Source organism: Oreochromis niloticus, linkage group LG6, assembly GCF_001858045.2.
Source record: "Oreochromis niloticus isolate F11D_XX linkage group LG6, O_niloticus_UMD_NMBU, whole genome shotgun sequence".
Taxonomy (NCBI): domain Eukaryota; kingdom Metazoa; phylum Chordata; class Actinopteri; order Cichliformes; family Cichlidae; genus Oreochromis; species Oreochromis niloticus.
This window is the reverse complement of record NC_031971.2, coordinates 15,008,925-15,023,724: the sequence shown is the minus strand read 5'-3', so window position 1 is coordinate 15,023,724 and position 14,800 is coordinate 15,008,925. Positions and strand designations below refer to the sequence as shown.

The window sequence follows — 14,800 nt, the reverse complement described above, 5'->3', positions numbered from 1 at the left end:
CCCCACCACCAACCCCCCCCATCAGACACCAGAAAGATGCTAGGTAGAATGACGTCATTTATTAGAAAGCTGATTGAGTTTTTATTACCGTATATGCAATTGATTCACTATCATCATAACCCTTTTCCAATTGCACCTATAGGCAATTAGTTGTGTGAAAGTAACAGAAACACACACACAAATGTGTTCAGTATTTAAGGAATTTGCTGATTTGCGTGGTTGTGCTCTTCTTATATATCGCTGCAGCCAACGCATCTCAAGAGACACAACTTTTACTTTGAAGGCGGGCTCTGGCAGACCATTACACCTCCAAGAAGGTGACACAAGGCAGGATGAATTCATGCTTTCATGTCTTTTATGCCCATTTCGGACCCTGCCATCTTGATGTCACAGCAGAAATCAAAACCCAGAAACCAGGCAACCTTTTCTAATCTGCTATTGTGCAATTTTGGTGAGCTAATGTGACTTCTAGCCTCAGCTTCGTGTTTCCGGACAGAAAACCCCCTGGTCCGGCCTTCTGCTGCTCTAGACCATCTAGTTTGTGTTCAGAGATGCTCTTTTGCGTACCTTGGATGGAACAAGTAGATTAACAGTACATCTACAATACTCGCTTTTGAACACATCTCATCTTGAAGAAATTTCTTCAAATTTGCCAAAAGCATTCACTTGGACCACAAACTATTTACTATTTGGAGGTCAAAGTCATCAAGACTTTATGTCTGCTTAATTTCAGCAATGCCTTGAAGGTAAGAAAGTGGAAGTCGAAAAACAAAGATGGGGGCCAATAAACCCTCGTGGTAGCTAATAGTCCACACTGACCTTCAGGCTCTGGGACATAATGAACCACATCTGTCATAATTTAACACGGTTACATGACTTTTAAAGCTGTAACCAGAATTATAGGTCACCGGTTAGATTTCTGCATGCAAAAGCCGAGCAGCAAAGGTTAATTCATGCCATGAATAAAGAGGAGAGTGAAAAGAGGGAGAGAGAGAGAGAGAGAGCAGAAACCAAGCGCGCAGCACGGATAGAGTTTCTCCCGGTGAGGGATCACTTTGACCTCCGTGGATTTAGTTTCCCCTTCCTTGTGACTCACGTCAATGCAGCACGTTGATGCTACAAAACAGTGCGAGCAACTTATGATGCTTTTTTTTCTTTTCTTTTTCTTTCTTTCTTTTTTAATTGTGGGATAAACGTATGGTGATCGCCGAGCGCGCACTGCGGTCCCTGCCTCAGGGCACCATGGGCTCGTAAGATGCCTTCTCTGTGGAAGCGGATAACATTCTCGGTGGCCTCGGCGCTCTGTATCGGCTCGGTGGTCCTCTTGGTGGTGGCTTTATCCACGGAGCGGTGGGTTACCGGGCGGATCCTGTGTAAAACCGGGGTGGAGATAGTGAATGCGTCAAATCCCGAGCTGGACAAGTTCATCGGGAGCATTTATTACGGATTGTTCCAGGGAGGAAAGACCAAGAGGTGCGGGCTCGGGCACAGGCGCTCCAAAATTTACAGTAAGACGATTTCAGACTTTTAAAACTACACAGATGCTGTCTTATTAGAGTAGAACAACACCTGAGCATTACTTTTGTTTATTTTTACAGGGGGGTTCACCCTGAACCCAAACTTTGTTCTTTTAGTTGTGACATGAGTATAAAACATTTACTAAGATATGATCATAGGCCTTAGAGAGGCACAAAGAAGCTGATGCTGTGAACTCAAACCAATTTCACACTCACAAAAATCAGCGTGTGACCTTATTTTAATGAATATACCAAAATTTTAGGGTTTGGGTAGCAAACAAAATACTAAAATTATCTAAGTTTGTTTGCTATCCACAAATTTACATAATAATGTAGAGGGTTACAGCTCTACTTTTTATACAGTCCAACAGAGCTGACAAGATACAGTATTTGATTCTTTCTGCTCTCTTCAGTTTTCCCAAAGCTTGTGCGGACACTGAATGGGGGCCTCCACATGATGGTGATCCTGTTCCTGCTGGTGGCTGTGGGTTTTGCGCTGGTCAGTCTGTCTTTCTGCATTTACAACGCACGCAAGGTTCCATACCAGAGCATCAAAGGGCACAAGGGACTCTATCTGTGGAACTTCATCGCTGGTATGTCTCAGATGATGCATCATTTTGCTCTTTGTCCTTTCCCTGACTTGCCTGCTCTTGTCTGCAGCTCTGTTTGGTGCCCTGGGTATTCTGTGCTTCCTGGCAGCTGTCAGACACCACAGTCTGACTGAGCGAGTGGCAAACTTTCGGGAGAACCTCTTCGTCCTCGTCGTCTTGGATGACAGTCTGGACTGGTCTTTCTGGCTTGGCGTAGGCAGCATTGCAACTCACTTTGCTGTCTGTGGAGTGGTCGCGATGAGTCGGATCAAGCTGCCCAAACCGGAGATCAAAAAACCTGAAGAACCGACTGTCTCTGCTGTGGACCTGCTGTACTGAAGAATATTTTTTTTTTTAGCATTTTCATCACTAGTGATGGACAAGCGCCAAATGTGAAAACAACACAGTGCCAGGGCCCTGTTCGTTTGAAGCTGTAACTGAGTTTTAGGTTAATTACAGCCAGAATTACAGAGTCATAACAACATAAATTAACAAGTTGGGACTAAAGTGGCGCCTAACTCACATACAAAGCCCAGGCAAATTCGTCCTTACCTTGATGATCATGCAGCTGTTTGAAATGACTAATGTATTAGTATAAATCTGCCTTTGATGCATATGGATTTATACATTGTTATGTTTGATTTTTCAGAGTAAAAGTCAAGCTTAAAAGTAAACATGCCAAATCTCATACTTTGAATGAGTGCTGCAGTGTGCAGCACAGATCCTAAAGTCAGTATGAAAATAGATTTTTTTCTTTTAAATAGTTGTGTAAATAAAGTGTTAATGCGCAGTACTATGTTTGTACATCATGATTTTCATTCAGACACTTCAAAGCTCAGCGATATATGTCTGCAAAAGAACATAGAGGGTTACTTTAGTTATGTCAATCATTCACGGTAGAAGAAGATTCACGTCTCCTTGGTCAGTCAGTTCATGCAGGAGACGGACCATCGAGATAGAAGAGATGGACTGAATGAATGAAAAGGCTGCAAAGCGTCCATCCTCAATTACACCTTTTACCCCACTCATCATCTACATACTGTTTGCAAATACATGATTATTTTTCAATCACATTTATGTGTTGACAAAGACAGTGTAATGTCTCGAGTACTTGGTCTCTGTCAGGTCCTTTTCTGATGCTTTTTAAAAATTTATTTATTGATATATTTTATTTACTTATTCATTTTTAATAAGTTTTAAATGCTGAGCTTAAGAGATTCTTAGCCGATGATGCAATAAATAATTGTATGATGTGTTTAAATAAAGGACAGTGCTTTTAAGTAAAGTCTTCCTATAACATCTTTCTATGAAGACAAAAAAAGTTGTATGTTAGAAAAAAAGTGAAAAAATTATTTTGAAAAAGAGTTCATGTTGAATCAGCAGGTATTTCACAGTCTTCAAGATGCATTCTCCCTTCTTCATAGAAACATGTGTTCAGGCATCTGTATATAAGATAGCATTAAACATCAAGTGCTTACTTTTTTGTGACTAATTTATGACTTCCCTTGACACCAAAGCTTTGTTTTTCTTCTTAAGAGACTGTCTACAGCAGGAGTGGACAATCTTCCCAAAGAAGGCCACATGACAAACTGAGACTGTTTCTTATGCGGCCTGACATTAATTTGAACTTTTTATAATTTATTGGACTGTCCCTGAAGAACAGTCAGTTTCTAATGTGACCCCATTGGGAAGATTAACTACCCACCCCTGGTCCACAACATATAATGTCCCATATCCCTTCATTCACACACATATACACATTGTTTAATGATGTTAGAGAATCCCCTAAAAATCATTCCATGTATAAAGTTAACTTTTATAATGGAGACTTGCTGTAGCTACTACTAATATTGATCAGAAGAAGACTGATGATGCTTTTTAATGTCAAGCTTGAAAGAATATTTATTAGTAGATTCATGTTATAGTCAAAAATTAAAAAAAATGAAGATAAATTTATGTACTTGTGTGTTTTTTATTCTTTTTGCAGTTTATGTCAAGATTGTTTTACTTAATGAACTCATATCAGTTTATATTAAAGTCATTTTAACATACAAATAAGGAACCTGTGAAAATAAATATAAAGCGTTCATTAAAAGTATGAAGTTGCCACATATTTTTTTCAGCTTTAGGTCTTCTTAAACTGCTTTGATCGCCAAATAATATCACCAGTATCCGTAATACTGGCCCTTAATCAATTATCCATCTGCCGCTAGGTGGCGACAAAGGCCCCTCTCCGTCATCTCACTGTGACGTACAAATAAACGCGACCGTTCGGCTCCCTCTCGCACATGCTCAGTGTACGACCTTTAAAAGTGATTTATTTGGGCTCTCGGTGTGTGTGCAGCAGATGACAATGTTTCTGGTGAGGACAGCTGCGCGGACGGCGGTGCGGACAAACTCCTGCAGGTCGTTTTGTGTCTCACACACTCACCTGAGCGACAGAAAGGTGAGTTTAGCATCTGGTGGCAGTTACATCATCATCATCACACGAGACTCATTCAGGTTTTATATCAGTTCGGCTCCGCGTGTTGGTTCAGATGCTCTGCAGGTTCATGCGTGAGAATGTGGCCGTCTGCATCTTTTATCATATTAAACTGTGTTTGTGTGTCTGCAGGGTCTGGTGCTGGGAGTGTTTGAGAAGAAGGAGGAGGAGGAGGAGGGCACTCTTCATCTGACAGAGGCGGCTGCAGGGTTTGACAAGTCTCTCTCCGGAAAGCTCTCTGAGCTGCTCAAACTGTGAGTCTCTGTTACCTGCAGGCTGAGAGTGAACAGCATTCTCTGTGTGCGATTAGCCTCATAAACCTTTGTATTTCCCAGCTCTGGGCCTGCACTCAAGAACGGCAAAAGCAGAGTATTTTATGGACTTCACAAGGTAATAAGGTGTGACTTTATGTTTATGAACCCCCGTCTCCTCAGTCTGAGATCTCCTGATGGATGATGTTTGTGTGTCTCCTGCAGGACTTCCCATGTGTAGCAGTAGTCGGTTTGGGTAAGAACAACGCAGGTGTTTGTGGCACGGAAAACTGGGACACCAGCAAGGAGAACATCAGGCAGGCTGTGTCAGGTATGGCGTGGGTGTGTATAACAGAAGGAGTAAAGTGTTGTGCACTTTACTTTTGTTCTCTGTTTGAGCACTTAATGCTTTATACAACATTCCCCATTCATACAAGCAATTTTTTCAAACTTCAGTCAACACTTCATCAGCCAGAGATCAAACCACCAATCTTCTGATTAGTAGATTATAGTAGATTCCAGTTCCTTATAATGGATCCCATGGTGCGAGATATGTAATCTCTCCAGCGGGTTCTGCGTCCACCACGGGATCTCCTTGCAGTTGGGCATGACTAGAAAACCTTTATTTGGAGGCATCCTAACCAGATGCATGAGCCACCCTCATCTGGCTCTTTTTTCTTTATCTATGACCTATCCCAAGGACACTGACCTTTAATTGTATCAGCCACTAAGTTAACTGGCCTTTTCTTATTCTTTCCGTTTGTTAATCAAATACTCATTCTATAATAATCTGTCAGTGTGGAAACTGTCGTTATGCTTTAACACCCTTGGAAATGTACAACTCTAAGGTGCGTTTGCGAATGGGTGCTTGCGTAATCTGTGTACTCTGGGTACTGGAGCATAGCACAGCACCTCTGAATGCTTTGGATCCTAAAGTGAAAGTAAAGAAAAAAAGTGCAACCTCTGATTCGGAAAGGAATTTTCCTGGCTTGAACACCTCTGGGATGTTTAAAAGGTAAAAAATAAATGCATCAGATTTGAATTTTAGCTCAGAGGTAATGCAGATTTGTCACCTTTAGGTTCTATTGCACAGCATTGCTTCTGTTGCATGTTACATCTTCTTCTGCACTCAGTCCGGTTTATGCTGAATTCGTGCCTGGTTTGTTTCTGTCATTCATGCACGTTCAGCTGGCTGCCGGTTACTTCAGGACCTGGAGGTGAGCCACGTGGAGGTGGACAGCTGTGGTGATGCCCAGTCAGCAGCAGAAGGCGCCGTTCTGGGATTGTTTCAGTATGACCAGCTCAAATCCAAGAAGAAGACCAAAGTAACAACGCAGCTTCACGGCAGGTAGATCCGACAAACTGAGGCTCACTGACTGTCAGAGGCCTTTAACACTGTAAATACAGCGACATGCTACTTCCTGTGTCTGACTCTTCCTAGCGCTGACGTGGTCGGCTGGGAGAAAGGCGTCATGTATGGAGAGGGCCAAAACCTGGCACGGCTTCTCATGGAAGCGCCCGCCAATCACATCACGCCTACTGCTTTTGCCAAAACCATTGAAGAGAAACTGGCTCCACATGCTGATCGAGTCACCATACACAAGAGGTCAGTGTTTCGTTAATCATCATCATCCCCGGCACCGCTTTCAAAATCAGGAAGAAAAAAACATGGACTTTAATCTGTTGCATATTTCAGGGGAAACTATTCCATGTATTGTCACAAATAATCATAAAACAATTTTTTGCATCTACTTCTGCTCTTTTTTCTTTTTCTTTTTTTTTTGCTGCGCTCTAGCATCTAAGAAACTCCCCTCCAGGTTTCAAGACCCTTTCAAATTCCTTTGCCTCCTCTCATCAGTGTCTAATCAAATACTGTACAAGATGGTGTCCCATTCCCCTGGCTGAAGGCATATTATTATGCATCCATTCTCTTCCAATTATCTAATTTAGGATCACAGGGGGGCTGGTGTCTATCCCAGCTGCCACAGGGCAAGAGGCAGGGTGCACCCTGGACAGATTGCCAGACTGTCGCAGGGTGTCCAGTACTTGAATAGGTCCAATAAAGTGAATTACTGTTGTCTATTTATCGATCCTGTTTTTGTTCTGAAAGGTAGATAAAGTAGAGGAGATTTTTCTCTAATAAACTGTGCCGTTGTAGACCGCAGGCTTGGATAGAGGAACAACAGATGGGAGCCTTCCTTAGTGTGTCTAAAGGTTCAGAGGAGCCCCCTGTCTTCTTGGAGCTACATTACAACGGTTCTCCTGACAGTAAGCAGCCTCCGCTGCTCCTAGTAGGAAAAGGCATCACATTTGACAGGTAACACACAGCAACACGGGCTGGGATCAGATACTGTAAATGTCTCATTGAACCTTTTCATTACACCATACAGTGCTGTCTTTATGATTCTCTGTCTGTAGTGGGGGCATTTCTCTGAAGCCCTCTGCCTCTATGGATGCGATGAGGGCCGACATGGGCGGAGCTGCCACGGTGTGCGCCTCCATCGTCACAGCAGCATCTCTGAAACTCCCTGTCAACATTATCGGTGAGCATCTTGATATAAAATACCCTGGGGGGGGGTATTTTTGTCATACGTAATATATGTAAGTCTGAGCATTTCACTGCCCTGATTCATTCAGGTCTAGCCCCCTTATGTGAGAACATGCCCAGTGGGAAGGCTACTAAACCAGGTGATGTTGTCAGAGCCAAGAATGGAAAAACAATCCAGGTGAGTGGACTCCTAAAAAGGGGCATCAAACTGCTACCTGAGTGTGCTTGTGCTTCGATATGTGGGCAGATGTGGCTCAAGTGTTGGAGTGGGTCGTCTAGTTGCTTCTGAATGTTAGAAGGTGCTTGGACATAGATTAAAGTGCTGTATGAATGTGTTTCTGACTGGTGTTTATTATTAAGGGGGGAAAAAAATCCAAACCTACATGGCCCTGTGTGAAAAAGTGATTGCCCCCTAAACCTAATAACTGGTTGACGACCCATGAAGCAACAACTGCAATCAAGTGTTTGCGATAACTGGCAGTGAGTCTTTTCCAGCACTGTGGAGGAATTTTGGCCCAATCATCTTTGCAGATCCCAAAGGGTTGATTCTGTTCATCTGGAGGTAGCGTTTTCAGTGGGAGAAACGTTTCGTCACTCATCCAAATGACTTCTTCAGTCTCAGCTGACCGCAGGTTTCCCCAACCTTATAAACAGTCAGGTCAGTTCTTGGGCTGTGAGGTCAGTTCCTTGATCATTAATATGCAAACTGTCATGACCATTGATCAACAACCAATTAAGCCCAATTGTTTGCAAAATTGTTGTAATTCAGCCCCACTGGAGGGTTTTCAAGCATGAACTGCCTTTTTAAGGTCATGTCACAGCATCTCGTTTGGATTCAGGTCAGGACTTTTGACTAGGCCACTCCAGCGTCTTCATTTTGTTGTTCTTAAGCCATTCTGAGGTGGACTTGCTGGTGTGTTTTAGATCCTTGTCCTACTGCAGAACCCAAGTGCGTTTCAGCTCGAGGTCACAAACAGATGGCTGGACAGCCTCCTTCAGGCAGCCTCTAGACGGCAGAATTTATGGTTCTATTTACCACAGCAATCCTCTAGGTCCTGAGGCAGCACAACAGCCCCGACCATAACATTACCACCACCGTATTTTACTGATGCAAGTGAGGCTTGCAGTTTAGTTGTTGTTCAGGATCTTCTGTGACCTCCTGGATGATTTATCGATGTACTCTTGGAGTAATGTCATTCCTGGGAAAGTTCACCACTGTTCCATGTTTTCTCCATGTCTGTATAATGGTTCTCAACATGGTTCATTGGAATGCTTAGAAATGGTTTTGTAACCCTTTCCAGACTGATAGATCCCAGTTACTTTGTTTCTAAGGTGTTTCTTTAGATCAAGGTATGATGTGTTGCTTTTTGAGATCTTTAACCTGTCAGATAGGTTTTATTTAAGTGACCTCTTGATTCAACAGGTCTGCCAGTAATCAGGCCTGAGTGTATTTAGTGAAACTGAACTCAGCTTTCCAAAAAATGTGGTTAATCGCAGTTAATAAGAGGTGCAACTACTTTTTCACACAGGACTGGGTAGGTTTGGATAACTTTTCTCTTTCACACCACTGTAAGTACCAGGCCATTTACTGTATTTGTACAGTTGTACAGTGTTTTTTGTTTCTGTGTTCCAGGTTGATAATACAGATGCAGAGGGCAGACTGATTCTCGCTGATGCTCTCTGTTATGGACATGTCTTCAACCCCAGAGCCATTGTCAATGTTGCTACGCTAACAGGTAGGATTTCTTCAGCAGTTGTTTACACAGTGACATCAAATTTTCATTATGCTGCAAGACATTAATCATAGATAAATGTTAAAATCGTGGCGTATTTTGTCTTCAAGGTGCGATGGATGTAGCGCTCGGCTCAGCAGCAGCAGGAGTCTTTACAAATTCTGACTGGCTCTGGGAGCAGCTGCACAGGGTACCGCAGATACACGTTAAAACACGGTGCCTCAGTCCATCAGCTCTTCTGTTAACGTGTGTGTGTCTGTGTTTGTAGGCTAGTGTTGTGACAGGTGACAGGGTGTGGCGGATGCCTCTGTTCCAGCACTACACCAAACAGGTGACTGATAGCCAGCTGGCTGACCTCAACAACATTGGCAAGTACAGCCGGTACGTATCTGTGTCTCATCTCCTGTTAGAGGCATCGCTGCAGCAGAGAGACGTCCACTCAATGCTCCAGTGTGCAATGAATTGGAATTCTTTTTCTTCTCATGAGTGATTTCTTTTTAGCTCTGGTGGTGCATGCACTGCAGCTGCATTCCTGAGGGAGTTCGTCAAAGCTCCTCACTGGGCTCATCTGGACATCGCCGGTGTGATGAGTAACAAAGACGAAATCCCCTACCTGAGGAAAGGCATGTCTGGAAGACCAACACGTACACTGGTGGAGTTTGCTGCTGGTCTAGCCCACAATGGCTAAAAGGAGATGGACAAGAAAAATTGATTAGACTCTTTCGCAATCTTCTAGCAAGACTCAACAGTGATTGTTCAGTAGGAACAGAGACTGAGGGCCTAACACAATGGTCAAATGCCACACAGTGTGAAACAGGCCACTGGATAAACTGATATAATTATATGAAATGGAGATATTTTTGTAAAATATCTGGGCTTCACTGTTTCCGTAAACCACATGCATCAGTCTCAGACCAGTCCCTGGTCCTGTTGTCATCCTGAAGCTGTGTAGCATCAACAGTATTTTTTGTAGTATGAATAAATAAATTCTTACTGGTAAATAAAAAGTGTTTTGTATGACTGTCACTGTTCTGACATGCTCTACTGAGCATGGATGTACACTGTGTACCTCATTATAGTCATGTGATAATTTTTTTTTTTTTTTGTAAAGAAAAGGAATGTGGACAGTACCTTGCTGGTTTAGAGGCAATGTGCTGCCCCCAATCTTTTATTTAAATTATTTATTTTCTTTTATTTAAAGGATTTTGGAAACCTGGCTGCAGATTTGCTCCCACTCAGAGATGGCACAATGAGTGAGTTGGCCTCTCTTCCTGGATGAAACCTGACTCACTCGTCCCACAGGTGTTTGATGAGTTTGAGGTCAGGACTCTGTGCATCATTTAAGTGCACCCACAGTAAATTGGGAAAACCGTTACTTTAAGGACAATGACTTGTACGTAGTACTACTACAGTGCTGCAGCTGCTGCCAATTTCTGGTACATAACCGTACAAAATATAATTCAGACATTACTCAGAAGCTTTAATGTATATAAAGATATAGATTCCTATCATCTCCCAGGAGGACGCTTCGACTAAATTATGTCCCCCACAAAAAAGCAACAGACCAGAAAGATTTAGCCATTGTGTCCGAAAAGATGTTTAAAAGGTTGTCCAAATACCTTTGGCTAGAAAGCTCTGTGGACTGTATACGCATGCGCGGGCTGTAGAGGTAACAACAATCGGATCAAGATGGCTTCGTCCATGAGTGGGATGTTTACCGGCCAGCAGCCTCCTGGTGCTCATCCTGTCGGGGGTCCCGGCGGACCGGGCCAGCCGAGTTTCGCTAGTGCCGCTCCCAGGACCCAAGGAAGCAACACGTTGGTGGATGAACTGGAGGCTTCTTTTGAGGTAGGAGTCCTCAGTGCTGGCTTCCTTTAGCTGTGTATGCTAACTGTCGCTAGCAGCTTTAGCCGGTTAGTGTTTGTTTGCTGGTGTTGGTGTACCGCAGGGTGTACCCATTTTACATTCAAATCCTGTTCTTAAAATTATTAAAAATAATAATAATTATTATGAGGAAGTAATAATGCTGTGGTGTGTAACAAAGTCCCAGCCTCGCCCCCTGTCTGTGCCTTGCTAATTAGCAGACATTTAGTAACAAACACATGGGCTGTTGTCTTTTTTCCAACACCTAAAACACCGTAATCCTCCCTCTTTGTCACTTAACTAAATTTAAAAATAAAAAAAAACACAATAGACACACACTTCACACATCATGCACACCCAACTTCTTCGTTGGTTTAATGCGCTATGCTTCTAGCATTAAGCTGGGCATACACTGTGCGATTTTCTTTTTCCAGTCGCGTTATTCAGCTCCTGCTCAAACTGTACGATTGAATCGCAGGTATTAGAAGTTCGTAGGTCACGATGCATGGTCTCACACTATACGGCCCATTGACTGTAGACAGTCAATGATACGGCCCGATGCTCTGGTGCGACCTGAGTGCTCACACTGTCTCTCTTGCTCTCCCTCTCTGTCTTTCACACACACACCCACACACCCACCATCAACTTTGCTAAATTGCTAATGGAAAACATTGACCAGGCAGCTGCAATGGAGCAGCAATGTCCATCCAACTCTTTTCACGGTTGTTGCGGTCGTTTTAATTTTGTGAAGCCACGTCGAGCCACGGCTCGGCTGAGCTTGCCAAAGTTCTATGAGTTGGGCCTCCATCGCTTGTGTCCAGATCACACGCTGCACTGCCATGCTGACTTCTCCTTGCACAATATAAATTACACGAAGGATCCTCTCACATGCTTCTAACTGCTTTTGGTTGGGGACCTTAGTTCTTCAAAATAGCTGTGGGTTTATGTTGTGAAGCCAGTTTCAGCATGCCTTTGATAAAATTTACAAGATGACAAAGCTTGGAGACAGACCCGTACAAACACTTTCACACAAATGTAATCTACAAAGAAAAGGGGTACAACCACAGATGTCCCAGTGGAGATCCACAGATAAAGAGCTACTGTCAGACCTCACTGCCCGAATGAATGCCATTTATGTGCCAGGTGTTTATCACCTGACATCAGAGACCACTGTGAACAATGCTGCTGTCAGAGTAAATCTCTGCAGCCAGTGACAAACACAAGAATGGAGCTTTTTAATGCAGACTGTATTTAATTTTCACTAAGGCATAAACATAGAAGTAGTTCTAGTTACAGTTTTTACTAGCATTGGTGTCTTTAACATATCTATCCTCAGTTGCAAATCAACAGCATTGCTAATTTCTTTGTGTAGGTTGGAAGGCAGGTATTAGTCACATATTTTAAAGTTTAATTAATCTATTTCGGGACAAGCAGTCTAGAAAACAGCCTGGACTCAAAGCTGGAACATGAATCATTCCACATCAAATCATCACTTTTTTTTAAAGAACATTTTCTGCTTAAGCACCTTTGATTTGCTTGAAAGTTTCAGGGTTTGAAATTTAGACATTTATAATGATTGCTGTGAAATTCTAGCTTCATTTGTTAAATACTATTTTAGATAGCTAAGCAGTCTGAGGCAGTGTTTGATCAGAAATATCTCAAAAACTTTAAAAAATAAACGCATGACAACGTAACAAGTATCAGTTCAACATTTCTGGTACAGCAAAACAATTAAGATCGGGGAAAAGGGGATTAGTAACTCATTTCACGTGAGTAGTCCAGGTTTCCATGTCCACATGCCGTAATTAGCAGTCCAATGCAACACCCTTACCCTAATACTACGACTGCTACGCGCACTCAGGGATCGGCAATCGGCATGTTGACTACTGCCATGAATGTTGCAAGAACTGTAAACTTGTTTGACTCCCCAAGGCAGATTTCAGGGTGAGAAAAAAACATGCTGGAAGTGGGTCAACGGATCATTTTTCTAAAAAAAACTTTTCTAAAAAGTAAAAAATCGTATATATATAAAGGTAACATTTCACAGAAATCATCATACATGTCAAGACTTTGGACCTTAAAAGTTTTAGGCAAATTTGAGATGGTTGAGCAGAATGTCTGTTATGATTTAAGAATGTTGTCTCTTTTTATTCTTTAGGCATGTTTTGCATCCCTGGTGAGCCAAGATTACGTTAATGGAACAGACCAGGAGGAGATTCGAACAGGTCAGTGAAGCACAACACTCTAATTTTTCACGTCTCACATTTTAGTCTGTATGCTGACACGTGTTGTGCTTATTGTAGGTGTGGACCAGTGCATACAAAAGTTTCTGGATGTGGCTCGGCAGACTGAGTGCTTCTTCTTACAGAAAAGGCTTCAGCTGTCTGTGCAGAAACCAGAGCAAGTGGTGAAAGAGGTAAATTATTGCAATGAATTGGGTCCACTTATGTTTCCAATAAATTTCCTTGTTATTTGTGCAAAATAAATAAACAACTAGTCATGAATGTATGTATTATTCATTTTTCTCAATTTGTCAACTTGTCTTCTCACTTCAGGATGTGTCAGAGTTGCGTAATGAACTACAGAGAAAAGAAATGCTGGTTCAGAAGCACTTGACGAAGCTGCACCACTGGCAACAAGTGCTGGAGGATGTGAGCGGTCAGCATCGTAAACCCTCAGACCTTCCCCCTCCTGGACCGCTGGCTTTTCTGGAGCAGGCCTCTGCAAATCTGCCCCCTGCCCCCTTAAAGCCAAACTAACACACCACATATACAGTCACATCATTTGAAACTGCCCCGCTCTGAAAATGTGCTGTTATGCATCCAGTGTGTGTAATAAACCACCTGGAAACAGCAAAACAGTCGCTTGCCAAAATAATGACTTATGCTCTGCAAGGTTGGGATTGACCTGAGTCCGCCAAGGCTGGCTGGAGATGACACAGAAACAAGATATGTGAGCTTGCATTCATCAGTTGTGCATGCTTCATTTGAAGTAATGGGCAAATAAAGTCTGTATTTGAAGGACGGCAGAGTAATGTGACTGTATCTAAAACGAAGAGCACTTTCCTGCAGAAATGTGGGGAGGTTATTACAATATTTCAGCAGGTTTTTTCCCCGTTTTCATTTATGTAAATTTTCATTATTGATTTTTTTAAATTGTAAAAATAAAATATGAGAATTTTTTAAACTATACTGAAGTCTTAGTTATTTTTTTAACAGAGTGCACTTGTGATGTAGTGATTGAAACAGGGTTTACCTCGCCCTGTAAAATTCCTAAGGTGCACTCCTCGGGTTTATTGGTGGGTCACAAATGAGTAGTACTCATCCTCCAAAAGTAGCTTTGTGTCGTCTTCTGATAAAACACTGAACCGAGCCTTTGGTGCAAACCAGAGGGTCAGTGTTTAAATGGCATGAAAGGATAAAAACAATGGGTTGTGGCATTTTGGTTCAGTGTTGTTCCTTTAGAAATCCCTCAGTTTTGTGGAAATTAAGTATTACATCAATAGAACCCACGTGAGACTGTGGCTCAAAGAACATAATTTACAAATAAATTATTTGGAATGTCCTCTGTGTTTACATAAAAACAAAATAACATTGTTATCTTGTCATTTTGGTTTAAACAAATCTACCTGCCAACAGCTTTTATTCCAGGTCACCACTACGCTGAGTCAGTAGTGAGTACAGAGCATTATGAAAGCGTGTTGTCTCTGATGTAATTGGTGTCTTCACACCACAGCAGATTTGTTCTGCTCATTCTCACAGCTCTTGCATGTTCACAAACAGTACAGCCAGGCAAAATATCACAGATGGTGCTCCG

At 42.4% G+C, this 14,800-nt stretch overlaps 3 protein-coding genes across 3 annotated transcripts; all 3 read left to right on the top strand.

Moving 5' to 3' along the window:
• The first annotated feature begins 83 nt into the window (after positions 1–83).
• On the top strand, positions 84–3,926 carry clrn2 (clarin 2). Its single transcript, XM_003449686.5, has 3 exons — positions 84–1,508; positions 1,931–2,110; positions 2,178–3,926. Exons 1-3 carry the CDS (start codon positions 1,256–1,258, stop codon positions 2,444–2,446), a joined length of 702 nt encoding a protein of 233 aa, XP_003449734.1. The 5' UTR covers positions 84–1,255; the 3' UTR covers positions 2,447–3,926.
• A 436-nt stretch (positions 3,927–4,362) lies between these two features.
• Positions 4,363–10,122, top strand: lap3 (leucine aminopeptidase 3). The gene is made up of 13 exons (XM_003449722.4): positions 4,363–4,553; positions 4,722–4,843; positions 4,925–4,979; positions 5,066–5,171; positions 6,029–6,188; positions 6,282–6,446; positions 6,999–7,157; positions 7,259–7,383; positions 7,478–7,566; positions 9,022–9,124; positions 9,232–9,311; positions 9,390–9,502; positions 9,623–10,122. The coding sequence occupies exons 1-13, from the start codon at positions 4,455–4,457 to the stop codon at positions 9,807–9,809; spliced, it is 1,563 nt and encodes a 520-aa protein (XP_003449770.2). The 5' UTR covers positions 4,363–4,454; the 3' UTR covers positions 9,810–10,122.
• A 486-nt stretch (positions 10,123–10,608) lies between these two features.
• med28 (mediator complex subunit 28) lies at positions 10,609–14,014 on the top strand. Its single transcript, XM_003449687.5, has 4 exons — positions 10,609–10,969; positions 13,143–13,209; positions 13,288–13,400; positions 13,540–14,014. The coding sequence occupies exons 1-4, from the start codon at positions 10,811–10,813 to the stop codon at positions 13,741–13,743; spliced, it is 543 nt and encodes a 180-aa protein (XP_003449735.1). The 5' UTR covers positions 10,609–10,810; the 3' UTR covers positions 13,744–14,014.
• Positions 14,015–14,800: the final 786 nt, after the last annotated feature.

What these genes read in the sequence shown, in the direction of transcription:
- clrn2 (XM_003449686.5), top strand. Translation starts at nt 1,256, where the DNA reads ATGCCTTCTCTGTGGAAGCGGATAACATTCTCGGTGGCCTCGGCGCTC. An exon ending in CAGGCGCTCCAAAATTTACA is followed by an intron (nt 1,509 to 1,930) that starts GTAAGACGATTT and finishes TGCTCTCTTCAG; the next exon opens with TTTTCCCAAAGCTTGTGCGG. An exon ending in TCTGTGGAACTTCATCGCTG is followed by an intron (nt 2,111 to 2,177) that starts GTATGTCTCAGA and finishes TCTTGTCTGCAG; the next exon opens with CTCTGTTTGGTGCCCTGGGT.
- med28 (XM_003449687.5), top strand. Translation starts at nt 10,811, where the DNA reads ATGGCTTCGTCCATGAGTGGGATGTTTACCGGCCAGCAGCCTCCTGGT. An exon ending in AACTGGAGGCTTCTTTTGAG is followed by an intron (nt 10,970 to 13,142) that starts GTAGGAGTCCTC and finishes TTTATTCTTTAG; the next exon opens with GCATGTTTTGCATCCCTGGT. An exon ending in CAGAGCAAGTGGTGAAAGAG is followed by an intron (nt 13,401 to 13,539) that starts GTAAATTATTGC and finishes TTCTCACTTCAG; the next exon opens with GATGTGTCAGAGTTGCGTAA.
- lap3 (XM_003449722.4), top strand. Translation starts at nt 4,455, where the DNA reads ATGACAATGTTTCTGGTGAGGACAGCTGCGCGGACGGCGGTGCGGACA. An exon ending in CATCAGGCAGGCTGTGTCAG is followed by an intron (nt 5,172 to 6,028) that starts GTATGGCGTGGG and finishes ATGCACGTTCAG; the next exon opens with CTGGCTGCCGGTTACTTCAG. An exon ending in TCTGGGAGCAGCTGCACAGG is followed by an intron (nt 9,312 to 9,389) that starts GTACCGCAGATA and finishes CTGTGTTTGTAG; the next exon opens with GCTAGTGTTGTGACAGGTGA.